Source organism: Lynx rufus, unplaced genomic scaffold, assembly GCF_022079265.1.
Source record: "Lynx rufus isolate CCGP_SWC_20201006 ecotype Redwood Valley unplaced genomic scaffold, mLynRuf1.p SCAF_2, whole genome shotgun sequence".
In the NCBI taxonomy this organism is placed as follows: Eukaryota; Metazoa; Chordata; class Mammalia; order Carnivora; family Felidae; genus Lynx; species Lynx rufus.
In genome coordinates this window covers 136,839,037-136,866,009 of record NW_025814834.1, presented here as the reverse complement: position 1 = coordinate 136,866,009, position 26,973 = coordinate 136,839,037, and the positions used below count along the sequence as shown (strand labels likewise).

Sequence of the window (26,973 nt, the reverse complement as noted above, 5' to 3'; positions counted from 1 at the left end):
ATAGGAGTAGAGCTTTTCTATCCCATTCCCACTGCTACTGCCTTCCTTCAAATTCTTATTATCTCTTGCCTAGATTATTACACCCTAGTCATTTTTCTCGTCAGGTTCTTAGCCCTATTTTACCCTCCATATATTGCCAAAGCCAACAATCTAAAATGCAGGTATTAGTACTTCCCTGATTAATATTTTGTGGCAAGTCCTTCATATTGCAATGTCCCAGATTAGGTTAAATACATGGAATATGTGTCCCCAGAATGTCTCTGTCACAAAAGTAGTAGACACAAATTGTTAGGGTTAGTAGACAAGGGTGTTTACATCAGATCACTAGGTTCATACCCAGTCTTCTAGTTAACAACTGTGAGGACTTGTAGCAAATTGTTTAACAAATGTACCGGAAAACAGAGGTAAAAATAGTAGTACTTCAACTGGTTATGAATGCATGCAGTGGCACCCAAATAAATGCTCAATAAATGTTGTCTGTGGGGCGCCTGGGTGGCTCAGTCAGTTAAGCCTCGGACTCTCGAGTCTGACTCAGGTCATGACCTCACGGTGGTGAGATCCAGCCCCAACATCAGGCGCTGCTCTTCCAGCATGAAGCCTGCCTGGGATTCTTTCTCTCTCCGCCTCTCCCACTCTCACTCTCTCGCTCTCAAAATAAAACATTAAAAAAAAGTTGTCTGTTATGCTGTGCTTTATCATATTCTAATTTCTGTCCTCCCCACTTAGCTGTAAGATTGATATAGGTTAAATATTATTTATATTATTATTGAGGATGACATTGTAATTATTACTTCTCAGTGTCTCAAATACACCTCCAATAAGTTCATGGTTGAAAGTGGCTTACTCTTTGCTTACCTAGAGGCTTGCATAGTATATGATACTCTGTTATTGCTGGAATTGAGCCACAGGCAGGATCAAGAAGCTGACTATTGTTTCTGCCACGGCCTAAGGTGAATGGTGTTAGTTGCACTGTTCTCGGGAGTCATGAACTTGCCCTTACTCTTGGACAAGGCACCATAACTGGCTTTTTAGGTCATTATATTACTGATTCTGATTCTTCCCTTTTCCACCCATCCCCGAATTAATCGTGTTTCACAAGAGAAAACGGATACTATTATTACTAGTACTACTACTGCTACACCCACATACCCACACCCGCCCCCTTGTGAGTAATCACAGGCTCATGGGTATCGAAGAACAGGACGCAGAGAGGCAAACCCGACCAGAGAAAAGGACCCTGCCATGCAGACCTTTCTTACATCTTCAGCTCTAAATGTCTCCAGCTCTGGATACAACAGCATCCTCGAGAAAACAGACATAAACACAGATGTTTGCAAAGGCTGAGAGGCAACTGGAGAATCCAGTTTGAGTTGAAACGTAGGCTTTCTTGGGGCGCCTGGGTGGCGCAGTCGGTTAAGCGTCCGACTTCAGCCAGGTCACGATCTCGCACTCCGTGAGTTTGAGCCCCGCGTCAGGCTCTGGGCTGATGGTTCAGAGCCTGTTTCTGATTCTGTGTCTCCCTCTCTCTCTGCCCCTCCCCCGTTCATGCTCTGTCTCTCTCTCTGTCCCAAAAATAAATAAACGTTGAGAAAAAAAAAATAAAAAAAAAAAAAAAGAAACGTAGGCTTTCTTCAATCTCCATGTTTTGCTGTATTCGGGGCTCCAGTCCTCAACCCGCACATTTCCTACCACGCCCCAGGGTGCCTCCGGGGCCGCCAGCCCTCCTCGGGAGAGCGTGGGATTTGACTGAATGGGCGTGGCACCGCCTCTTTTAAGCACCGCGTGGCGCGCACGCGCACTGCCGCTGGGCAGGGAGATCCAGGGTTCTGGACACTGAGTGCCGGGGTTCGTTTCCGCTGCCTCCGGTTTTCCGAGAGCGGGCGCTGCTTTCGCGCTTCCGCTAGACCCCCGCGGCCCCCGGCGGGGACGGGGGTTTCGGAGCTGCGGTGCCGGAGCGAGCGTCTCTTCTTCCTCCCACTCGGGCGGAGGCTTTGTCGCTGCGGGCCGGGCCCCAGGACGCTCCCAATGGCCGGGCAGCGGGTGGAGGTGGATGGCGGGATCATGGAAGGGGTGAGTACGGGGCCCGAGGCAAGGCCGGTGGCGCTGCAACCCAGGCTGGGAAGGAGAGCGTTCTTGTCTGATGTTCTCGCTCTCCTCTCCCACCCGCACCCTTGGCAGGGCGGCCAGATCCTGAGGGTGTCTACAGCCCTGAGCTGTCTTTTGGGCCTCCCCTTGCGGGTGCAGAAGATTCGAGCCGGCCGCAGTACGCCAGGCCTCAGGTAAATCGGGGGCGCTGGGGGGCGGAGCCGCGGGACTGGGAGATGCGGGTGGGCGGGCGCAGGGCTGGGGACTGGCGGTGTGGCTGGAGGGGCGGAGGGGCTGAAGGGGCGGAGGGGCTGAAGGGGGGGAGGGGCTGGGGGGCGGGCTGCAGTCCTTGGGGTCTGGGGTTTGATCGGACTTTGGCGCTGGGGAATCGCGAGCCCGGGTGGTGATGCTTGGAAGATCCTCGTCCTAAGGTTGAGGAATGTGTAGCCGGGCCTCAGGGTCCCGGGGGGAGCATGCTCAGGCCTGGACGGTTAGCCATAACCAGTGCTGTGCAATCTGGAAAGCCTCAAGGGGCAAGTTGAGAAAATAGGCCATGTTTTCTCCATATGGCTAGAGTTCTCTCGCTTCCTGATGCGTTATCTTTTAAAATGTTTTCCCGCGTCATCGGGCATTCCGAGTACCTGGAGAACTTGCAGCAGCCAGCCGGCAAGATGGATCAGGGCAGAACAGCCTGCGTGGCCAGAGAAAATCCCACTTTTTAACCTGCTTATTTTAGAATCATAGCTCAGGAAAGGGCCCTGAGATGTTATTCTAGCTTTCCTTAAGACCTCTAAGAAGCTATGAATACAGCCAGAATTATTAGTTGTGGACAGGGAAAAACCTTAACATTTGACCTTGTTTCTTCCGTCTGGGAAGCTAGGCGTGCCACTAGCTAAATTTCAGGTATGTGCTCCTGTTAGAAGGGGACCCAGGTTGACGCCAAACTGATTCCTTTGGGCATTGTAATAATAGATCAGCAATCTCTTAGAGTGTTATTTTATCCACATTTCATTTTGAAATTATTAAAAGGCAATTATTGATATATGTGCACATTCATTCCCTTAGTCATAGCAGTCGTTTGCAGCAGTGAATTTATTAGTTTGCTAGAGCTGCCATGACAAAATACCAGACTGGGTGGCCTAAACAACAGAAATTTATTTTTCTCATGGTTCTGGAGCCTGCAGGTCCAAGATCAAGGTGGTGGCAGGGGTGGTTTCCTGGTTTCCGGGAAGATTCTTTTCAGGTTTCTCTCCTTGGCTTGGAGATGGCCTCTCTCTTGCTGCCTCTTCACGTGGGCATCCTATGGGCATGTGTACCTCTGCTGTCTTTGTATGTGGTAATCTCCTCTTTTTATAAACATACCACAGAGAATAGATTAGGGCTTACCCTAACTCTTTTTAATTTTTTTAAGATTTTATTTTTAAGTAATCCCTATACCCATCATGGGGCTCAAACTTACAACCCTGAGATCAAGAGTCACATAGTGTACTATCTGAACCAGCCAGGAGCCCCCAGATTGTCTCTCTTTAACATAATCATCTCTTTAAAGGCCCTGACTCCAACTACACTCACATTCTGAGGCAGTAGGGGTTAGGGCTTCAACAGAAGAATTTTGGAAGAACGTAATTCAGCCTGTAACAGGTACTATAGATTATTGATGACATGCAAGTGAGATTGGTGGCATTTAGTTTTATCAGTTTTCCTCTTTGCACACTTCTCATTCGCAACAATGTATCAGCATATGTGTTTTAGCTAAAATAAGTGGTCTGGAAGGACCCCTAAAAGATGCCTACTAGCAGACAGTCTAGCTAGGTACATAAAAACCCAAAAGAAGCTCTGACACTGAAGATAATGGCACTTGTTGTGGTTAGACCTTGCTCTTTTCTTGCCATTGCAGTTTTATAAATGGGTCATAAGATGTGGGGATATAGGCAGTCTGAATGCACACGTTTTGATGCAGTATTATGACCTGAAGGCCTCAACACTTATCTGGACTGGAAATGATTCGAGATTTGTGTGATGGGCAACTGGAGGGGGCAGAAATCGGCTCAACAGAAATAATGTTTACACCGGAGAAGATTAAAGGTGGAGTCCACACAGCAGATACCAAGACAGCAGGGTATGTGTCACTTATATTCCATTTAAATATGGGCTTTGGAGCTAGACCTGGATTCACATGCAGGTACTACCACTTACTAGACAAGTTGCTTAACCTTTGAGCTTTTGTTTCCCCATGTTTAAAAAATATTTTTTTAATGTTTATTTTTGAGACAGAGAGAGCACGAGCAGGGGAGGGACGGAGAGAGAGGGAGACACAGAATCCGAAGCAAGCTCCAGGCTCTGAGCTGTCCAGCACAGAGCCTGATGTGGGGCTTGAACTCACTAACCGCGAGATCATGACCTGAGCCGAAGTTGGACGCTTAACCAGCTGAGCCCCCCAGGCGTCCGTTTTCCCCACATTTTAAATGGAGAAAACAGTAACCTTCCAGGGTTACACTTTATGTAGTTTTGGATAGCTGTTATTATATCTAGAATTTTCTTATGTGCATAGTATAGCATATTTGTTTCTTTTTATTATTTAGAAACTGAATATCTGAAAACGACTAAGTTTTTATGCATTGTAGTAATAGTAGTTTTTGCATTGTATGTAGCATATTTAGTTCTTGGCTTACAGCTAATTATGAGTCATATTCTACTTTTAGTCTAAGTATTTTTGTTGTCTTTTTTTTTTAATGTTTATTTATTTTTGAGGCAGAGGGAGACAGAGTGTGAGTGGGGGAGGGGTATAGAGAGAGGAGACACAGAATCTGAAACTGGCTCCAGGCTCTGAGCTGTCAGCACAGAGCCCAATGCAGGGCTCCAACCCATGAACCGTGAGATGATGACCTGAGCCGAAGTCGGACGCTTAACCAACTGAGCCACCCAGGCACCCCTTGTTGTCCTTTAACAGATAACTTATGCTACCTTGTTTAGAAATTTGTAGGTTTGATCTTGGGTTTTTTTCCCCCTTTGCAAAAGTAGATATTTAACAATTAAATTGAGCCTTTATCCTTTTCCAGGAATTCTTCCTTTTATCGACAAAACATAGAGAGCACTTTTTGTGTTTTCTGAGTTATTTGGCTGATTGCTGTTGTAAACCATATCTTTTTACCAAAATCCTATCCATTCACTAGGAAATTGGATAAAATAGGAACTAGTAATGGAAACCTGATGCCAGTTTGTTTTCAGAAACTGTTTTAATAGATTTTGATTATTTTAGTTTATGAAAATATTTAGTGATAATTGATACTTGAGTAATGCTGTGAATAGACCTCTGTGAAAAGGGACCTGCTGCCAGGCCCAAGGCAAGGTTTGCCAAATGAGAACTTTCTAAGGGGATTAAGGAATTTTGAGGTATCTTTCTTTATAGTCTGCATATTATTTTGGGTATTATCCTGTACAAAAAAGGGAAAGGGGATTGTATTTAACCAACTATCTAAAAATGAACTAAAACAGAATTGTAAAATTTTGAAGTTGCAAGAGGGAAATTAGAAACCATGTATTTCCAATCCTTCCTCCACTTAGTGAATGAGAGAATGGTATTAAGTGATTTACGCAAGGTGATGGAGTCAGAGACACAACTAGAATTAGAATGTAGGCCTTTTGACTTCTAATCTAATAGACTGTAAGAGAGATGAGTTTAAAATTGTGAATACAGCTCAGTTTAGGAGACTAAAACCAGCTTTTTCCTGGCAAGAAAACTTACCTTACTTCTTCACTTTCTAACATTTTTACCCTTAACTGTGATTACAGTACCATGTGTTTTCTCTACTGTCTACCTTTGTTTTTGCAATTTCCTATTCCTAAAATTAAGATTTTCTGTACTATTCTTAGAATCTGATTTTATCAGGGGAGTAGGGAGAACATTTAAATGTTGGGTTCCTCAGAGGGAATAAACACTGAGAAGTTTAGTAGTTTTAACCTTACAGTTTATTGTAAACTAAACATTTTCTAGTTTTTTCACTTGCTTCTAGGCTTAACTCCTTGAGAACAGGGATTATATTGTATACATTTTCTCTTATGATATCTACCACATTATGCAGTCAGTAAATTTTTACTAAATTAGTGAAATGCATTGTCACTTATAGAAACTGTTTATTTCAGTACATATGCATTGTTACTATAAGAAAGTTAAGTCTTTTTGTATTAGAGCCTATGTCTAATCTATGCTTCATCTATGTCTATCTATGCTATATATGAATGTGACAGCTCATTTAGAAAATCTGACCAAGTGTTTCATTTTATAAAATATATTCTATAATTATGTCTCATGACTTCTCACATTATTTTATTAGAATGAGCAAACAGAGGTGAGTTACAGCAAAGATTATTTCCTTTAAACTTATTTCCATGTAAAATATTCAGCTGTCAGTCTTTGTGAAATGTTATCCTATCATATCATAAACTCCATGATGGTAGGATCTGTATCTTAACTTGATATTTGGAACAATGCCTTGTGCATGGTAGAGATTCAAATAAAATTATTTAAGTATTTCTAGACCTTGACTTTGTGTGTGTGACTGTCACTGTATGAATGTTATTACAATTTAATTGACCCTATTTCCTCTGGTGTGTTTTTAGACTTTGCATTAAATGCATTTTCATAAATTGTACTTTCAAGAATCCTTTTATGAAAATGTTATAAAAATTGGGGCACCTGGGTGGCTCAGTCGGTTGAGCGTCTGACTTTGGCTCAGGTAATGATCTCACAGTTTGTGAGTTGAGCCCTGCATCAGGCTCTGTGCTGACAGCTTAGAGCCTGGAGCCTGCTTCGAATTCTGTGTCTCCTTCTCTCTCTGCTCCTCTCCCGCTCATGCTCTGTCTCTCTCTCTCCTTCAAAAAAATAAATAATTAAAAACATTTAAAAAAAATTTTAAAAATGTTATAAAAATGGTGTCATTTAAAAAAAAATCTTTTTTTACTTTGTAAATTAAAGAAAGATCATACAACTAATGTTTGATTCAAACCCAGATTTGCTGATCATTCAAGGCCAGTTCCTTCTCCTATAAAATACTGTCTTTCTTTAAGATTCAGGATTTTATCATTCAGTTCCTGGGGTGGTGGTGTTTTTTTTTAAAGTAAGTTCTACACCCAGCATGGGGCTCAAACTCATAACCCCAAGATCAAGAGTTGTTGCATGCTGTACTGACTGAGCCAGCCAGGTGCACCGCCCCCCTCTTTTTTTAATGGGGCATTTTTTAACTTTAGACTTGGGTATACACCTGCCTTCCCAGTTGTCTGTGCCTCAGCGAATGGTGCTGTGTAGTAATACCATGATCTTAAGACTTTGAAAAGAAAATTCATTGAAGCCTGTTTTGTGTTCTCCTTAGGAGTGTGTGCCTCTTGATGCAGGTCTCAATGCCCTGTGTTCTCTTTGCTGCTTCTCCATCAGAACTTCGTTTAAAAGGTGGAACTAATGCTGAAATGGCACCACAGATTGATTACACAGCCATGGTAAGGGCTTGTGTTGTTATTGATGAACTAAAGATGATCTCATGTATTCTTCTGAATTTCCATTCTCTATTGAAATATATCCTGAGTGGTTTCTGTGTATGCCTGTTTATTTCTTTATGGTGTGTAGTTCTGTTGTGGGAGAAGGTAAGAGATTGTGTTTACTTTAGATTTTGTGTTGTATCTTGGAACAGTGCTCATAGTGAATTCTTTTAAAACCTCAAGTGTAATTGTTGCGTGAATTACATTACTTATTATATAAATCAGTCATTTTATAAATACAGGAATTATGTTTTGGAAGAAAAACTTCAAAACAAAAATTAAACATACGTTTGACAAGAATTGAGGAGGATGCGGAGAAATTGGAACCCTCGCACAGTATTAGTGGGAATGCAAAATGGTGCAGACATTATGGAAGACAGTGTGGAGGTTCCTCAAAAAATTAAAAACAAAACTACCATATAATCCAGATATCCCACCTTTGAGTGGGATTATCTTCAGGATCTTGAAGAGATATTAGCATTTCCGTGTTCATTGCAGCACTATTCATAATAGCTAAGATGAGAAAACAACCTAAATGTCTGTTGATGGATGAATAGGTAAAGAAAATGTGGCTTATACATACAGTGGAATACTATTCAGCCTTAAAAAAGACATTCTAGAATATGTGACAACATGAATGAACCTTGAGGACATTATGCTAAGTGAAATAACCAGTCACATGAAGACAAATACTGGCATGATTCCACTTGTATAAGGTATCTAAAGTAATCAAATTCATAAAATCAAAGAGTAGAATAGGGTAGAGGGAAGAGGGCAATGGGGAGTTACTAATCAAGAGGCATAAAATTTCAGTTAAGCGAGATGAATAAGCTCTAGAGAGCTGTACAACATGTACCTATAGTCAACAATAGGATATACTGCATTTAAAAATTTGTTAAGAGGTAGATCCATGTTAATTAGATAAACTATAAAAAATTAAATACCATGTTTTGACTATAAATTTTCAAAATGATGACACTCAGTGTTGGCATACTTAGTAGGAGAGAGAAGTGGTATCATCTTTCTTTTCCTCCAGGTTTATCGAGGTGTAATTATTTATAGTAAAATACACCTTTTTAGTGTAAAGTTCTGTGATTTTTGACATATGGTTGTGAACCAGCCACCACAATCAAGATACAGAATTACCGTAAGAAATTACCTCAGACCCCTTTGTAATCAGTCCCTATGCCCCAGTTCTTGGCAACTACTCATCTATCTTCTGTCTTGGTTTTGTCTTTTTTTCAAAACACCGTATGTAGGAGTAATACTGTATGTAGCCTTTTGAGCCTGTTTTTTTTCCCCCCACTTACCATAATTTGTTTGAGATTCATCAATGTCACTTGTTTTAGCAATAAAAGAGAAGTAGTATTCTATTATACGGATGTCCCAGTTTCTTCATCCATTCATCTGTTGAAGGACATTTGGGGTGTTTCCAGTTTCTGGCAATATGAATAAAGTCTGTATAAACTTTTACATACAGGTTTTTTCGGTGAATATAAGTTTTCATTTCTTTTGGGTAATTACCAAGGAGGGGTGTTGCTGGTAATAGTAAGTATAGATCTAATTTTATGACAGATTGCCAAATTGTTTTGGCTTCCAAAGTGGCTGCATTGTTCTGCATTTTCACCAGCACTGTATAAGAGTTTCAACTATTCTGCGTCTTCACAGAACTTGATATTTAATTTAATTTTTTTGCCATTTTAATAGATGGTATAATCTTTTAGAATTCAATTTAATAGGGTGTATAATGAAAGTTAATCTCTCTTCACCTAATAATTCCACTTCAAGGAAATGACCCTAATTAAATGTTACAGAATGCAGCCAAAGATAAATGTTAAAGGTATTTGAGCAGAGCATTATATACTATAATCATCATTATATAATATATACAATTATGCAAGTGAACACTTGGGGAATGGCTCAGTAAATTATGCTAGAATTCCATACAGTTATTCAAATACTGTTTAGGAAGAATTTTATGATGTCAGGAAAAGGCTTTTGTTTATAATGTTAAATGGAAAAAATGAGGATAAAACCTTGAATATGCAGTGAAATTTCAAAGTATAAAAAAATTGAGAAAGCAGAATGGAATGCTGTTTATCAATATCCCCTAATTTCTTATGTATTATATTGCAAAGGATTAGTTAGGAAATACTGTCCTGTGGAGTAAAATAACCACTGGGATCAAGGATCGTGAGTTCTGGTATTTTTTTCATTAGATAGACTTGCACAACCCTGATTAATTAAATGTTAAAATTTTAATTTTAATTTACATGTCAGTTATTTTATTTGAGAAATAGAACTACCCTACACATTTTTATATCAGTGTTTATCTGTAATACCTTCTTGTCAGCTCAGTGCAGAGCACTTTTGTTTAATAATACTGTTTAATACTTGTTGAATCAGTGAATATTTGTGGTTAACGTAACAATAAACTGATTTTCCAGGTTTTCAAACCAATTGTGGAAAAATTTGGTTTCCAATTTAATTGTGATATTAAAATGAGGTAAGTTACTTATTTGTTAGCCCTTTGACCCACTATTTGTGCTAAAGATGGTGGGAAGCTTAGACCTTAGAGAATTATTCTGGAACCCACTACTTCTTGTAGAAAATAATTATGTTTTATGGCTTAAAAACAGTAAGCAGCAGGCGCATGGGGACTTGAAAGCAGATATATATGGTATTTACTTGTTTCTTCGGAGAAATATTTTCAAGGGAATTGCTACACTGAGGGACCTTCATACCTAGTGTTGTTCATGTTCAGCACAGATTGAATACTTTCTATGCGCAGCCAACTGGACTAGGCACTGCAGGGTCATAAAAGGGATTCTTCCCACGGTGCAATCAGAATTGTTTCCCTAAGAAGCACATTGGACTTTCAGGTTATTTCCCTTCAAGGCTTCCCTTCTGCCACATAATAACAAGGCCAGATTTCTTGGTGTGGCATTTAAGTGTGCTGCAGTCCTGTTGCATTTGACCTTTCTAACTTCATTCCACCTTCTCCATGTGTTCTTTTTTCTTTTTTTGGAAGACAGAGAGAGAGTGAGCATGAGTGGGGGCAGGGGGTAGGGGCAGAAAGAAAGAGAGAAAAAATCTTAAGCAGGCTCCAACGCTCAGGATGAGCCTGACTCACGGCTTGATCCCATGACCCTGGGATTATGACCTGAGCTGAGATCAAGAGTTGGACACTCAACCAGCTAAGCCACCCAGGTGCCCCTGTCCTCCATGTATTCTAACATATGATTGCTTACTATTCTTTAAACTTACTTTGTGCCTTGGGCTTTCATGTCTTTGTTCATGTTTTTCCTTCCCTGCTCTCCTAAAAACTGGAAATCCTATATTTTTTCAAAATTTAACCTGTAATTTCTTGTGTGAATTGTCCATGAGTGTGTCTCAGTTGGAATTCATATTTGCATCCCTCTTGTAGTCTTTTTTACAGCCTGACTTGTGTTCCAGTAAGTTGTATGTAGAGCCATCTCTCTACCAGATGAGGGAGCTCCTTGCAAATAGGAGCAGTTACTCTCATCTGTATGTTCCCATCCTCTTCTATAGAATAAGCGACACTAAATATTTGAGTTAAAATTTTGTTTGTGTTGACTTAATATTCATCGTATTTTATTGAGTATCTCCTACGTATCAGACATTGTTTTAGGCACTGGAATATTGCAGGAAGAAAATAGACAAACTCCTGCCATTAAGGAGTTTATATTCTAAAACAGCACTGTCAAAAAGAATTTCTCTTCATTGATGGGTATGTTCCCTATCTGTTCAGTAAGGTAGCCACTAGCCACATAAGACTGTTGAGCACTTGAAATGTGGCTAGTGCAACTGGGAAGCTGAGTTTTAAATTTAATTTAAATTTAAATAGTCACATGTAGTTTGTGGCTACCATATTGGACAGCACAGATCTAAAATGTTGCTTGGAAATTTCAAACACGAGTTGTATGTTTGGATATAATTCATGTGTTATTTTATTTTAAATGTTGAGCTGTATTTTTGTCATATAATAAGTTTATGTGAGTATTTGTCATACTCTTTGTAGGGGCTACTACCCAAAAGGGGGTGGTGAAGTGATTGTCCGAATGTCACCTGTTAGACAGTTGAACCCAATAAATTTAACGGACCGTGGCTCTGTGACTAAGATATATGGAAGAGCTTTTGTTGCTGGTGTTTTGCCATTTAAAGTAAGTTGTCTAGAAGTGTATGTGGGTCTTGGTAAGTATTATATCATCTAAATTTTGAAATTATTGAAAGTACTTAATATTTTTTTTTTACGATTTTATTTTTAAGTAATTTCTACACCCAGCATGGGGCTAAAACTTAGAACCCTGAGATCAAGAGTCACATGCTCTATGAACTGAACAGGCCAGGCACCCCAAAAGCACTTAATTTCTTTAATGTTTTATTTATTTTTGGAGAGAGAGCGCAAGCGAGCATGTGAGCAGTGGAGGGGCAGAGAGAGAGTGGGGGACAGAGGTTCTGAAGTGGGCTCTTTTCTGACAGCTGATAGCAGCAAGCCCGATGTGGGGCTTGAACTCATGAACCGCGAGATCATGACCTGAGCTGAAGTCAGATGCTTGACCGACTAAGCCACCCAGGTGCCTCAGAGCACTTAATTTTTTAATAAATCTTTTAATTAAAACTTTCCCCGAACTTATGTGTTACACTTGAAGATCAAGCTTTTTCTTAATCCCTGTAAGAGATATTCATTACTGTATGTGTCTTTGAAGGCTTGAAAACAACTGTCAAAATAATCCTTATTTTATTCTCTTTTTCTGTCTTGCCAAAATAGGTGGCAAAAGATATGGCGGCGGCAGCTGTAAGATGCATCAGAAAGGAGATTAGGGATCTGTATGTTAACATCCAGCCTGTTCAGGAACCTAAAGACCAAGCCTTTGGCAACGGAAATGGGATAATGTAAGACAATGTACTTTTTCCTGGATACTGATTGAGAGCTCTGAAGTAATTATCCTGTTTAAATTAAATATTTGTAGTTCTTTTGTTTAAGTTTTACAGTTTTAAAAAAGCACATTTTTAAGGATAGTCCTACCCAAACCAGTAGTGTGATGAATTAAGATGATTATTTTATTCTGGATTTTTTTTCCTGAGGATGGTTTGCCTTTTATTACATTGTAAGAGCCCTTTTGCTGTTAACATTTCTCTTAACATTTAAGAGAACTTAAATGTTTAAGCTAATCAGAAGTTAGCCTTTGAAGCTGATCCTGAGAGAAATATTTCTAGTTGTTTTCCTGTACTTCAAATGTGAAGTCCATGTACATGTAAATATTAGATATGGCAAAGGTCTGTTTAGAAAAAATTATAGGGGTGCCTGGGTGGCTCAGTTGGTTAAGTGTCCCAACTTCGGCTCAGGTCATGATCTCACGGTTTGTGGGTTCGAGCCCCGTGTCAGGCTCTGTGCTGACAGCTCACAGCCTGGATCCTGCTTCAGATTCTGTGTCTCTCCATCTCTCGGCCCCTCCCCTGTTCATGCTCTGTGTCTCTCTGTCTCTCAATAATAAATAAACGTTAAAACAAATTTAAAAGAAAACATTATATTATTTAATTACAAGTTGTTGATTTAATATAAAAATGCTATTTTTTTAAGTTATTTTTTCATGAAATTATTTATTTTGAGGGAGAGAGTATGCACGCATGCACGCGTGCAAGTGGGGAAGGGACAAAGAGAAAGGGAGAGAGAACCCCAAGCAGGCTCTGTGCTGTTAGTGCAGAGCCTGATGCAGGGCTCGACCTGAGCTGAAATCAAGAGTCGGACACTTAACTGACTGAGCCACCCAGGTGCCCCTAAAGATTTCATTGTTAAGTAATCTTTACACCGAACTTAGAGTTTGAACTCACAACTCTGAGATTAAGAGTTGCATGCTCCACTGACTGTACCCCAAATTTAAGACTGCTTTAATTGAGTTTTTGAAGTATGAGAGTATCTCTTATGGATAGAAAGTCTCTTTTTTGGAGTTTCTAGTAAAGGTTTTAAATGCAGATTTAAATATTCTGCATTTGATACTACTATCTAAAAACTGTAAAATGAAACCAAAAATTTCTGTAGAAATACAGTTTTTTTTTATTATTGAAGTATAGTTGACACACAATGTTACATTAGTTTCAGGTATACAACGTAGTGATTTGACAATGTATTATGTTTTATTCACAACAAGGGTAGCTTCCATCTGTCACCTTATAGTGCCATTACAATACTACTGACCGTATTCCCTTTGCTGTGGCTTTTATCCCTGTGACTTATTCATTCTGCAACTGGAAGCCTGTATCTCTCGCTTCTCATCACCCATTTTGCCCATCCTCCTATCCCTTCCCCTCTAGCAACCATCCATTTGGTCTCTGTATTTATGGGTCTTTTGTGCTTTTTGTTTGTTTTGTAGATTCCACATGTAAGTGAAATCATGTGGTATTTGTCTTTCTTCATCTGACTTATTTCACTTAGCATAATACCCTCTAGGTCCATCCATGTTGTTGCAAATGGCAAGATCTCATTCCTTTTTATGGTTGAGTAATGTTCCATTGTGTATACCACATCTTCTTTGCCCATTCATCTATTGATGGACACTCGAGTTGCTATTGGCTACTGTAATTATTGATAGGTATATAATTATTGCCATTTTGTTCATTGTTTTCTGGTTGTTTTTGTAGTTCTTCTCCCTTTCTTCTTCTTTTGCTTCTCTTGGGAGTGAAGACTTTTGGTAGTGTTCTTCCTCCTTATTTTCTGTGTATCAAAAGTTCTAGTTTTGTGGTTCATATATAACATCCTAAGGATATAGCAGTCTACGTTAAGTTGGTCACTTACATTCAAACACGTAGGAAGACCTTTTCACTTTAGATAATAATAAAACACTTTATAGTACAGTAGAAATGGTATCATTTAGTGTGAATGATGTAACTTCAAGGAGAGCCATTCCTTACCTGTGAACGGATTAGAATCTAGTGTGACTTTTGTCAGATGAGCTGAAGGGTACTAATGCCCTGATGAAGATGGAGAGTGCTAATCATCCTGCTCTCTGTGTGAAGAATTTCACTTTTGCAGTTTACTAAGTAGATCTGATTCTACGTATTTAATAACCACTATTCCCCTGGTTGTATTTGTGTGTAATTTTAGAATATTTATTGCATAGATAGTAATCCTTTTTTTTTTTTTCCTATTTAGCATTATTGCTGAGACATCTACTGGCTGTTTGTTTGCTGGATCATCGCTTGGTAAACGAGGTACAGATAAATGAAGTGGGTTCACAGTTCCCAGTGCTAGTGTAAAAATTTGTAATTACCTGTCAGGATTAGAACATTATAGCATGATAGATGACAAGTATAAAAGGATATGATTAACTGGTTCTGTTTTAGAGTCAGTTAAATTTTTAGTATTTCTCCTTACTTTATACTTTGAAAAATTTCAAACTGATAAGAAAGTTGAATGACTAATTAGCATCCATACACTGTTCTAGATTTACCAGTAGTCAACTGTTAGCTACAAGTTGTGTATGTTTCTGAACTATTTCATTGTAAGTAGGAGATACCATATCTCTCCCCTGAATACTGCATCATGCATGTCCAAAGAACAATACCTGTCTAATCATGATACCATTTTTACGCCCAAAGAATTTGTCTTTTATATTCAACCTAGTCACTTGCCTCCAAAATACTTTTTAGAGCAATGGGGGATTTTTTTTTTTTTTTTTTTTTTTTTGGAGCACTCCCAGCAATTGGTCATCATTTCTGTTTAGTTTCTTTTCTACTATAGAAAATATCACCTTTTTTATTCCCCTTTCATGATATTGACGTTTTGAAAAGTCCAGGCCATTTTCTCACAATTTGGACTTGTCTGATTGTCTCATGATTAAATATATTCAGATGAAACATTTTTAGTAGGAATATTGCATAGGTGGCTATGTACATTCCATTGTATCACAACAGGGTTAGTGATAAGGTCAGTTTGTCCTTTATTGGTAAAGGTGACTGTGATCATTTGGTTAAATAGTATCCTCCAGGTATGTCTGCTATAAATTCTTTCTCTTTTTATAAGTAGTAAGTCATCTGGGATAATACTTTGATACCATCTGATTATCTTATTCCTATACAACTTTCATCCAGTGGCTTTAGTGTCCATTGATGATTTTTCCCTGCATCAGTTATTACATTGGTAATTTCAAAAAAACAGTATTTTTGTGAAAGGGAAATGTAGTTAAGATTGAGCATATTTGGAAGAAGAGAGATGTGTATACTTCTGACTGTTAATATTTGAAGTTACTTTTGCCATCGAGACAAGGCGACTTCTAGTTGAATTTCTTGATGTTTGTGTGGTAGTTGATTGCTTTATTCCTACTTTGTAGATCTTTAAAAGATGCTTACCCTTGCTGTGCTGTTTTACCACATTATTATTGCTGAATACAAAAAAATTCAGATAATCTTATTCTGCTCATTTAGTAGATGTAGATACTAGTTGGGTATCAAATCTTAACAACGTAATAGAATAAATAAAATTAATGTCTCCAGTTGACCTGGCTTAAATGAATTCTATTTAAAACTGTGCTATTTAAACTATGGTTGGTGGACAAGTAACATATCAGCATCATCTGAGAGTTTGCTAGAAAAACACATTTTGGGACTTATTCCATACCTATCAAATTAGAATCTCTGGAAGTTGAGCCCAAGGATATATTTTAACAAGCTCACTGCATATTTCTGAAGTACAATGAAGTTTGGGAAGTAGTGATCAAAAATACGTATTTAGAGTACACTAATTACTTGTTAGGGACAGTGAAGAATCAGTGTGGATAGTGAGCTACTGCATACAGGATCTATGGGGACTTGAGCAAGCAAAGATAATGCCAAATATAAAGCAGAGACTGGGAGCCCATGTAAGTAATAAGTGTTTGGCAGACATTGGGTGGAATATGAGTTCATTGGGCACCAAGATGTGCCAAGTACTATATGCTAGGGTCATAGATATCTGAGCCACTGTCCTGTTTCCTGGCTTAGTCTGGTAGAGGAGACAGACCATGGTATTCCCAGGGCATCATAGGAACACAGGGGAAGAACAGCTAATACTCCTGTGGGGGCTGGTGGACCCCAAATCTGGCTTCTTGCATTCAACAATCCTCTAGTATGTTCTGTAGATAAGTAGAAATTACCCAGATGAAAAAGTGAGCTAAGGAGGAAGGACAAAGGACAGTGCTGACAAAAACAAGTGTTCTGTGTTTGGGCAACTACAACTATGTATGATGAGTGTAGGGTCTGGAGCAGGGAACTGGAGATGAAGTTAGAGAGGTTGACAGAGGCCAGATTTTGAAGGACTTTTGTTGACAGGTCATATAAAGGAATTTGGGTTTCGTCATGAAGACATAAAGATTAAAAAAAATTTTTTTAAGTTTATTTTCACAGAGAGAGAGGGGGAAGGCAAGGGCGGGGCAGAGAGAGAGAGAGAGAGAGAGAGAGAGAATCCCAAGTAGTCTTTGCATTGTCAGCACAGAGCCTGACATGGGGCTTGAACCCACAAACCGTGAGATCGTGGCCTGAGCCAAAAGCAAGAATTGGGTGTTTAACTGACTGAGCTACCCAGGCACCCTGAAAGCATTAAAGATTTTAAGGAGGAATGTAATATCAGATCTTTAGAAAGGTAATTCTGATAGCTATGTGGTTGATTACAGGAAAACCTTATTGGAGGCAGGAAGACAAGACTGTTGCAACTGTTTAGGTCAGAAATGATGAGGGCCTATACAAAGGGATTCAGTGATTGGGGGTAGAGAGGTGAGTACTGATGCAAGAATATTAGGAGGGGGAATAGATATGGCCAGTTGGATACGGGAAGTGAGGAAGGCAATGTGAAGAATGACGTTCTAGATTTCTACCTTGGGTACCTAGAAACATTTCAACTTGCGACATAGGAGGTAGAGTTAGTTTGCCAGGGTAGATGATAGTTTTAGGTATATCGCACTGAGATTGTAAATCAATCATTACTTTGTTATTAGCAATACTTAGAATTAACTTTGCTGACCAGCCCTGAAAAAATTCCTCATATTCCAACAACACTTTTCTTACTTTGTCATCTGAGACCACTTTTACTTTGAAGTTGTCTTTGGACAACACAGTTTCAGAATGCACAGTATTTATTTTTAGAATTATAATGGTAGGAGGGAATAGATGATAGAGCAATATACTTGCTCTGATTGGCTTCTGCTGGTGCTCTCCCTTGTTTCCTGTCAGGCACAGATGTCAAATGAGATGGGATTAGCAAATGTAAAAGCAGCTTGGGGTCTTGTCTCTTAGTCTAGATAGTATATATATTAAGGATATCAGAGAGAATGTCAGCTTCCGTTATCCCCTTTCATTTCTTATTTAAATTAACTAGAAAATTATCAGACCCTGAATCCTAACATCTAAGAGTTATTACCAGAAGTAACATTGGCTAGTTGTTCATGACGTCATCTGTGGTAGAAGCAGTAACCTGTAACTGATGAGTCATGTTTGTCACTATTTCAGCCACTAAAACTATTTTGATCTTAGTTTACTTATCTATTGAGTGAGAGAATTAGCCTGGAGAGTCTCTCGAGTCCTAGCTTATACTGTAGAATTTAGTACCTACTTATCCTCTGGTTCTCTAATATAGAAGTGTATTTTTATGTTGTCTTAGCAAAGGAAACAGTTCCTGTTACTTAGTACGGGACACACATAGTAGGTACTCAGTATTAACTGTTATTATTAATAGCTTATTTTGAACCAGTCATGGTATTATATGCTTTGTAAGTATTATCTCTAATTTCTTTAACAAGTTTTACAACTTAGGTATTACCATCTCCATTTCCATTTTCATTTCCATTTGGAAGAAGCAACCTAGTTTACCCAAGAAGTTGAGATTCACACCACATGTTCCAAGCTACTTCATTCAGTCATGTACTTGACTGATTGGTGTTGTAAAGATAGTTAATTTATTATATTATAATGACTGCTGTAATGAGAAACAGTTAAAATTTTGAAAATTCCACTTTTCTGGGAACTCTTACCAAGGTATACATATAATCAAATGAATTTCCAAATATAAAATAGGAGCAAAAATTAACCACATTCCCATTCCTTGAAAGACATTTTTATTTGTAGCCGGGGCTTCTTTTAGTTTAAAGTAAATACTTTAAAAGCATCATTTGACATTCCACTGCTTCTGACACACTTATTTTGTATTCAGCATTGTATGAAGATTTGGGGCATGTGTGGAGAAGCAGGGAGTGGGGTGTGGGGATAAGTATTCTGTCTTATTTTCAAAATAAGGTAATGCCTATTTAAATATTAAAGGAATAAAATTTTACGATAGTTGATATGAGAATTTTTATCAGCTTTTCCTTACATGAAACATAATTCTCTGACTTCTAAAAAATACCCTTTAATTCTAATGGATTGTTTACAGACTAATTATAACATGTATAAATTGCAAATTTCAAATTTTGACAGGCATAGCGTTATAGGATTATAGCTTTTTTTTAATGAAAAAAATGTTTTTATTTATTTTTGAGAAAGAGAGAGAGAGAGTATGAACAGGGGAGGGGCAGAGAAAGAGGGAGACACATAATCCAAAGCAGGCTCCAGGCTCTGAGCTGGCAGCACAGAGCCTAACGTGGGGCTCAAACCCATGAGCTGAAGTCAATTTCAACCGACTGAACTCAACCGACTCAACTGACTGAGCCACCCAGGTGCTCCCATAATTAATACTTTTAAAATAGGGCCAAGTACAGCCTGGTTTTTCCTCCACTAGGTTCATTTAAAGATATAAACCATTTGCATGTGCTAAGCTCTCAGAAGATTAAATATATTTAAAAATCTTGGGTGAGTTGGTTGGGTGAGTTCAGAGTAGGCGCCTAAAAAAAGTTATACCAGTGCTAACTGAGATATATTAATTCAACTCTTTGATTCTTAGTAATTGATGTGCTTTGTTGTGTGTTTTTACATTGTGTCTGTTGTAGGTGTAAATGCAGATAAGGTTGGAATTGAAGCTGCTGAAATGCTGTTAGCAAATCTTAGACATGGTGGTGCTGTGGATGAGTATCTGCAAGACCAGGTAACGATGCTTTTAGGATAAAACCTTTGAATCTATTAGATTTGAGTATTGGATAATTAGATTGAATATACATTTTATTTTATTTATTTATTTATTGAGTTTTAAAAATTTGTTTAAGTAATTACTACACCTCATGTGGGGCTTGAACTCTTGACCCTGAGATCAGGCGTCTCATGCTTCTCCAGCTGAGCCAGCCAGGTGCCCCAGACTGAATATAAATTTTATCACTTGGGAATGCAAGCTGGTGCAGCCACTCTGCACAGTATGAAGGCTCCTCAAAAAAGTAAAAATAGAACTACTCTACGACCCAGCAATTGCACTACTAGGCATTTATCCACGGGATATGGGTGTGCTGTTTCGAAGGGACACACGCACCCCAATGTTTATAGCAACACTGTCAACAATAGCTGAAGTATGGAAAGAGCCCAAATGTCCATCGATGGATGAATGGATGAAGAAGATGTAGTGTGTGTATATATATATATATATATATATATACAGTGGAGTATTACTCAGCAATCAAAAAGAATGAAATCTTGCCATTTGCAACTACGTGGATGGAACTGGAGTGTATTATGCTAAGTGAAATTGGTCAGTCAGAGAAAGTTAAAAATCATACGACTTCACTCATATGAGGACTTTAAGAGACAAAACAGATGAACATAAGGGAAGGGAAGCAAAAATAATATAAAAACAGGGAGGGGGACAAAAACATAAGAGACTCTTAAATATGGAGAACAAACAGAGGGTTACTTGGAGGGAGGGGGGGTGGGCTAAATGGGTAAGGGGCACTAAGGAATCTACTCCTGAAATCATTGTTGCAGTATATGCTAACTAATTTGGATGTAAATTTTAAAAAATAAAAAATAAAAAAAAATTTTATCACTGACTTTGAGAGACTGATTGGCATGTCCTAGTTCAATCAGTTTTTAAATATTTTTCTGGAATTTATATTCCTCAGATTTCAGTTTTCATCTTGACCTGGCCATGGCATTTGGTACAGTTGGTCATTCTTTCCTTCTCTAAATTCTTTGCTCACTTGGTTTCTGAAGCACTGTTTTCTTTTCATCTCCCTGACCATGTATTCTAGTCTTTTGGTAGTTTGTTACTGCTGTTTTCATCTTCTCAACTTCTAAGTTTTAGAGAATCCCTAGGCTCAGGCTCATGCCTTTTTCCTTCATCTGTATTCACTGGCTCAGTTGTTTTGTCCAGTCTCATAGCTTATGTCCCACCTGTGCACAGACAACTCCCAAATTTATATCACCTAGTTCAGTCCTTTCTCCTTAACTCTATCCCTTGTGCCTGTCAGCATCTCCACTTGGATGTGTCATAGACCTCTTAAACTTAACACATTTATTCATATGGAGAAATGCTGGTGAATATTTCCAAGTAAGATCTTTTTATGGTCCCCTGTCTTGATAGATTTTCTTTTTCTGTACCATACTTTTCTCTCCTTAATCTCAAACCATCAATCTGCATTTAGAAATGTATTCTTTAGGATTTCTTAACTGGTTTCTTTCCTTTGTTGTTGGTTTGTTTTTTTTTTTTTTTAAGATTTTATTTTTTAAGTAACTACACTCAGTGTGCAGCTCAAGCTTACAACCCCAGATCAAGAGTCTCATGCTTCACCAACTGAGCCATCCAGGTGCCCCTTAACTAGTTTTTGTTTTTATTTTTATGTTTCTTTTTTCTTTTTCTTTCTTTCTTTTTCTTTTCTTTTTCTTTTTTTTTTGAGAGAGAGAGAGAACAGGGGCAGAGAGAGAAGGGGGAGAAGATCTGAGGCAGACTCTGTGCTGACAGCAGAGAGCCCAGTGCAGGGCTCAAACTCATGAACCATGAGATCATGACCTGACCCGAAGTTGGATGCTTAACTGACTGAACCACCTAGGTACCTCTCCTTAACTAGTTTCTTATTTCCCTTATTTCTAGTCTCTCCTTTTTTGCCCAAGTGTACTCTATACTCTAAGGAATTCTGTATTAGTGTATTTGTTTACCCACTAAAATGTAATTTTAGGGGCCGCTGGGTGGCTCAGTCGGTTAAGTGTCCGACTCTTGATTTCAGCAGCAGGGCCTCCTTGGGATTCTGTCTCTCCCTCGCCTCCTCCCCTCCCCCTCACGTGCATGCTCTCTCTCTCTCTCTCAAATAAATAAACTTAAAAAAAGTTGTAATTTTAGACAATGGAAGAAGCTTGTCATATTATATTTTCCACCTTGTAGAGACAGTTGGTCTGATATATTAACTTTTAACTCTCTGTTTTATTCTTAAACACAAATTTTAGAAAGGCTGTATTGACAACTGCTACTGAGCATTTCTGTACCACAACACAGACTGTGGGTGACAGAGGTTTTCTGTCATCTTAGGACTTCTGGAAACCTAAAGAAGTAGAAATGCTTTGAGCTATTTTGATTTCTAGTAGTATTTTCATATGGTAAGCAGTAGAATTTTAACTCCAAATATTAGTAAATGTGTGAAAATTTTCTTCTTTGTTCTTTTTTTAATAGCTGATCATTTTCATGGCATTAGCCTGTGGAGTTTCCAGAATAAAAACAGGACCAGTTACACTCCATACACAAACGGCTATACATTTTGCTGAACAACTAGCAAAGGTGAGTATTCCTTTAGAAAGAGTAATTGATTTTTATCATAGCCAGTTTTGGGTCAGATTGTAATAAACAGGATACTTGCTATTCCTCACCTAGTACTTCTTGTGTGGCAGACACTGAGCTGAGTCAGCAGTTGCCCTGAATCATCTTACTCTGCATAACCGTTTTATTTTTTAAAGTTTATTTATCTTGAGAGAGAGAGAGCATGTGTGCGTGCAAATGGGAGAGGGGCAGAGAGAGAGGGAGACAGAATCCCAAGCAGGCTCTGCACCACCAGCACAGAGCCCGATGAAAGGCTTGAACACACTAACCATGAGATCATAACCCTAGCCTAAATCAAGAGTTGAATGCTCAACCCACTGAGCCACCTAGGCGCCCCAGCTCTGCATAACCATGTTAGGTTGCTGTTTATTTTTATTCCCATTTTGCATGTGAGTAAAGTGCGGTAAAGGGATTAAATTAACTGCTCAAGCCCACATAGTTTGTTAGTGGCAGAGCTGGGCTGTGAACAGACCTGGGAAAGCACACGGCAAAGCGCATGTGTATTGCTGCCTTATAGGGTAAAAATACTTCCATGAGAACTATGAAATCAAATCATAAGGAATTCATGGTTGGCCAGAAACTTAAATATTTACATGAAATTTTACATGTTTCATTTTCTTTTGATTCTACGGTAGAATAGAATATTTGCTGAAATTTTAACACCAGTCCCCTAAACTTTTATAAGAGTAGATTTATAATTTTTTAGTGAAACAGGGTTTATTAGTATATAAGCTCATATTAATACCTTTTCTGCAGGATTCTTAATTTTAAAAAAATGACTAAATTTGTATGTTTTATCTGAAACTAATGTAATTTCCTTATAGCAAATTTGGAAAATAAGGGGAAAAAAACCTACCTATAGTCCCTTTTGCCAACAACCACTGTTGGCATTTAGGTATTTTCCTCTTAAAAGTGTTTCTCTTTTCATTTTTTTTTTTTTGCATTTACCGCATATAGCTTCATTTCTTGCCTTTTTCAGTAATTGCATGTTCCTGTTTTGCTATAGTCTTTATAATGTAATTTAATAAAGTGATCTATAATTTATAACTCAGAATTTTATGAAGGAAGGTGACCTTAAGTAGTTTTAAAAATTATAAAAATAATGCACATTATTAAAAAAAATAGCTATTATAGAAGGGTAGCAAGCACAAAGTTGGGAGTTGCCCTGCTTCTAACCGTTTATTTGTATGATTTTTAATAACATACACCTTTTTTCTTGTTATTAGAAAGCATAGATAGATTTTGATTCAGTTGTAGGAAAAGGATAATAGGAATTGAAGGTAAATTATATTTCATGTCAAGAGATAGTTAACTGTACTTTTTATTATTCCATTTATGCTGTATTATCATTTTTTCTTTGTAAACTATGATCTCCTTGATGGCAGGGACTAAGTTGCATTCATATAGTCCTCACTTTTTATAGTACTTTGCATATAGTGGACACTAACATGTTATTTGAAGTGAATACATAGCGGAGAGTGCTGTGAATTGGAATTTATAGCTCTGGTTTCTTGTTCCGCTTTGTGGTATCTTACTGAGTGACTTGGGGCAAGCTGCTTTTTCTTTCTGTGCCTCAGTGCAGATAATTCATCTGTAAAATCAGAGACTGGTGCATAGTCCATTAAGACTCCTTGTAACTTTAAATTTTTGTAGTTTCAGTGTATTTATATATAGACTAGAAATGATTTCCTTGAGTGTTCCTGTGTTTCATATTTACATAATGCTTACAATTTGAAATGTATACATATATATAATTACACAAGTAATTGGCTGTGTAGCTCAGAATTCAGTGCTTATTCATTCAACAGTAATTTTCAGTGTCTACTATATACAGTATACTGTCACATAATCCTGAAACTGGAATAATTTGTGAATATCACTATGCAGTAGGCCCCAGAATGATGGTTTTCAAATTGTGTTTCATAGAATCCTAAGGTCTTAGGCGCATTTGAAATCCATTTGCTACAAATTCAACCTACTCAATTGTTTTGATTTTAATTGTTTTATTAGAATGAATGCAGTAGCTTTAAAAAAAAATCATGTTTCCAGAATGCAGTGATAGAAACCAAATATTTCAAAGCCAAACTTCAATTAGTTAACAAGTGAAAAATACCATGTTAAGGCCAATAAAGATGAAGGGCATCCCCCCACCTTCCTTCTTTGAACTAGATTTTTTTGAATAGCATATTTAGGGAATTAAATTGACAAGAAAAATTTGAGGGGATTTAGAAACTTGATCTTGACAAGATCAGAGAAGTATAAATGCTTCAATGCTATGTTTTAGAAAAAATATAGGAAGTAGGTAGTAAAGGGGTGTTATAGTTAACAATTGGGATTTTGAAAATGGTATTTACCTAGCTGCAAATATCCTGGGGATTTTGAATCAGTGGATACAGAGCAGGGCCTAGGCTATACAATCTGACAGAACTCCACAAGTATATATTACTTTTGAACAAGAGTCATGCTTCTGGAGCAAAATATTTTATATTTAGGTTATTGAATTTCTCATGAGTCATTTGATCTTTGTGCCTCTAGCTTCCTCAATAAAATGAGTTTGATATTAATTACTTGCCTATTTATGTTGGACTTAAGGGCTTTCTATCTCTCTTTATATTACTTATATACTAAATGCTTCTCTGGTTTCAGGCTAAATTCTCTGTGAAGAAATCAGAAGATGAAGACGATGCCTCTAAAGACACTTATATTATTGAGTGCCAAGGAATTGGGATGACAAATCCATATCTATAGGGTATTTGCCTTTTAAATAATACCTCAATGATATATTGCACTAATTCATTTCATAAATATTACATAGCAGTGAATAAGCAGTAACTTATTAAAGGACCTGACTTAAATTTGGAGATGAAGTACAGAGTGTTATAGATTTGCTGAGAATGCTTCATCTAATTAATCTCACTTTGACTATCTCCTGAGATAAAGACAATGAAATACAAGAGTTGATGGATATGTATGATAGCTGATTTCAGTATTAAAGTATGGAAATAGAGTATTTTTTCTACCTGAAGTGTGTTTTTCTTTCTTATATAATAGAGTAAGTCAAGGCTGTAGATTTGGTCTGTAATTTGTGTCTGGTTTTTTTAAAAAAATTTTTTTTTTAACGTTTATTTATTTTTGGGACAGAGAGAGACAGAGCATGAACGGGGGAGGGGCAGAGAGAGAGGGAGACACAGAATCGGAAACAGGCTCCAGGCTCTGAGCCATCAGCCCAGAGCCTGACGCGGGGCTCGAACTCACGCACCGCAAGATCGTGACCTGGCTGAAGTCGGACGCTTAACCGACTGCGCCACCCAGGCGCCCCATTGTGTCTGGTTTTAATTAGGTTACTGAAACCTCATGCATAATGAGACAACTTTTTGCACAAGTATTTGCTGTGTCAACAATAACATTTAATAAGCATTTTCTCATTCTAATTATATGTCTCTTCTTTCTAGTGGGCACTTCGTAAATATTGATTTTGAATCTGGTGAATGTTTTGAAAGCTGAACAGTGAGGATTGCAAAATTGAACCCTAGTAAATTTGTCCAAATTCAGCCCAGATATGTTTTTGTTTGGCTTTCAAAACATTCAACAGATTCAAAATCTAATTAAAATATAATTGAGCGCCTTTACAACAGAATGTGCTTTTCATCACTCGCTGTTATCTTATACCTAGTCTGTTTCCTCATTTAGATTACTTCCTGGTCACTGTAGGCAGTTGAAATTGTGACTCAAATTAAACCAGTTTGGTGTACCAGCTAAACATGCTGTCCTGTAAAGTAATGAGGAAGGTTTTTTTTTTTTTTAATTTTTTATATTTTTTTAGAGGGTTATTTTTATTTTTTAAAGTTTATTTACTTTGAGAGAGAGAGAGGGAGGGAGAGAGAGAATCCAAGCAGGCTCTGTTCTGTCAGCATTGAGCTTGACTCAGGGCTCAATCCCACAAACCATGAGATTGTGACCTGAGCCGAAACCAAGAGTCAGATGCTTAACCAGCTGAGCCACACAGGTGCCCCAATATGAGGAAGTCTTTTAAACGTGGTTCTGTCTTAGACTTTATCTGATGATGATTAAAACATAGTTTAAGGTATGGATCCAGGGGATGGTATTATAATACATTCAGAAAGTGCTGAATTAGTCTGTATAGAACAACATAATGAAAAAAAATTACTCCTAGGTACATAATCATGATGATGATAATCAATGATTTTTGTGGCCTTGGATCGTTGGGTTCAGTTTGCTCTAAAGATGTGATAAAAGTATTGCTTACTATTTATGTTTTCATGAAGTAGGTAAATCTCATTTGTATAACATGAGATATGGAATATCTTTCTATTTTATAGTAAAACTACACTTTTAGTATAGTTTTTGGAGGGGTTGTGATAAATTTGGAGGTCTTTAGGGTAATCATATCCTTGCTGCTTCTGGCCGGGTGTGCAACAGTGTTGAAGAGGTAGGCTGGAATACAGAAATTGGGAATTTTGTAGAGCGAGATTTAGGGTCAACCCAGTATACACGATGAGTTTATGATTAATCTTGGCTTTGGTATGTCACTGTTGTTGAGTCTCAGCTCAGGTAAAATTAAGTTGGGACAAGTGCAAAGAAATTTTTGCTAAGTCCTAGAAGTGATTTGAATTTCTGTTTAT

General features: G+C 38.0%; 1 protein-coding gene across 1 annotated transcript; it reads left to right on the top strand.

Annotated features, from left to right (window-relative positions):
• Positions 1 to 1,855: 1,855 nt before the first annotated feature.
• Positions 1,856 to 25,337, top strand: RTCA (RNA 3'-terminal phosphate cyclase). Its single transcript, XM_047084342.1, has 11 exons — positions 1,856 to 2,070; positions 2,179 to 2,279; positions 4,061 to 4,204; positions 7,455 to 7,578; positions 10,065 to 10,123; positions 11,660 to 11,801; positions 12,410 to 12,534; positions 14,792 to 14,850; positions 19,590 to 19,684; positions 22,187 to 22,291; positions 24,977 to 25,337. Exons 1-11 carry the CDS (start codon positions 2,026 to 2,028, stop codon positions 25,076 to 25,078), a joined length of 1,101 nt encoding a protein of 366 aa, XP_046940298.1. The 5' UTR covers positions 1,856 to 2,025; the 3' UTR covers positions 25,079 to 25,337.
• The last annotated feature ends 1,636 nt before the right edge of the window (positions 25,338 to 26,973 follow it).

What these genes read in the sequence shown, in the direction of transcription:
- RTCA (XM_047084342.1), top strand. Translation starts at nt 2,026, where the DNA reads ATGGCCGGGCAGCGGGTGGAGGTGGATGGCGGGATCATGGAAGGG. An exon ending in CGCAGTACGCCAGGCCTCAG is followed by an intron (nt 2,280 to 4,060) that starts GTAAATCGGGGG and finishes TATGACCTGAAG; the next exon opens with GCCTCAACACTTATCTGGAC. An exon ending in ATGAGTATCTGCAAGACCAG is followed by an intron (nt 19,685 to 22,186) that starts GTAACGATGCTT and finishes TTTTTTTAATAG; the next exon opens with CTGATCATTTTCATGGCATT.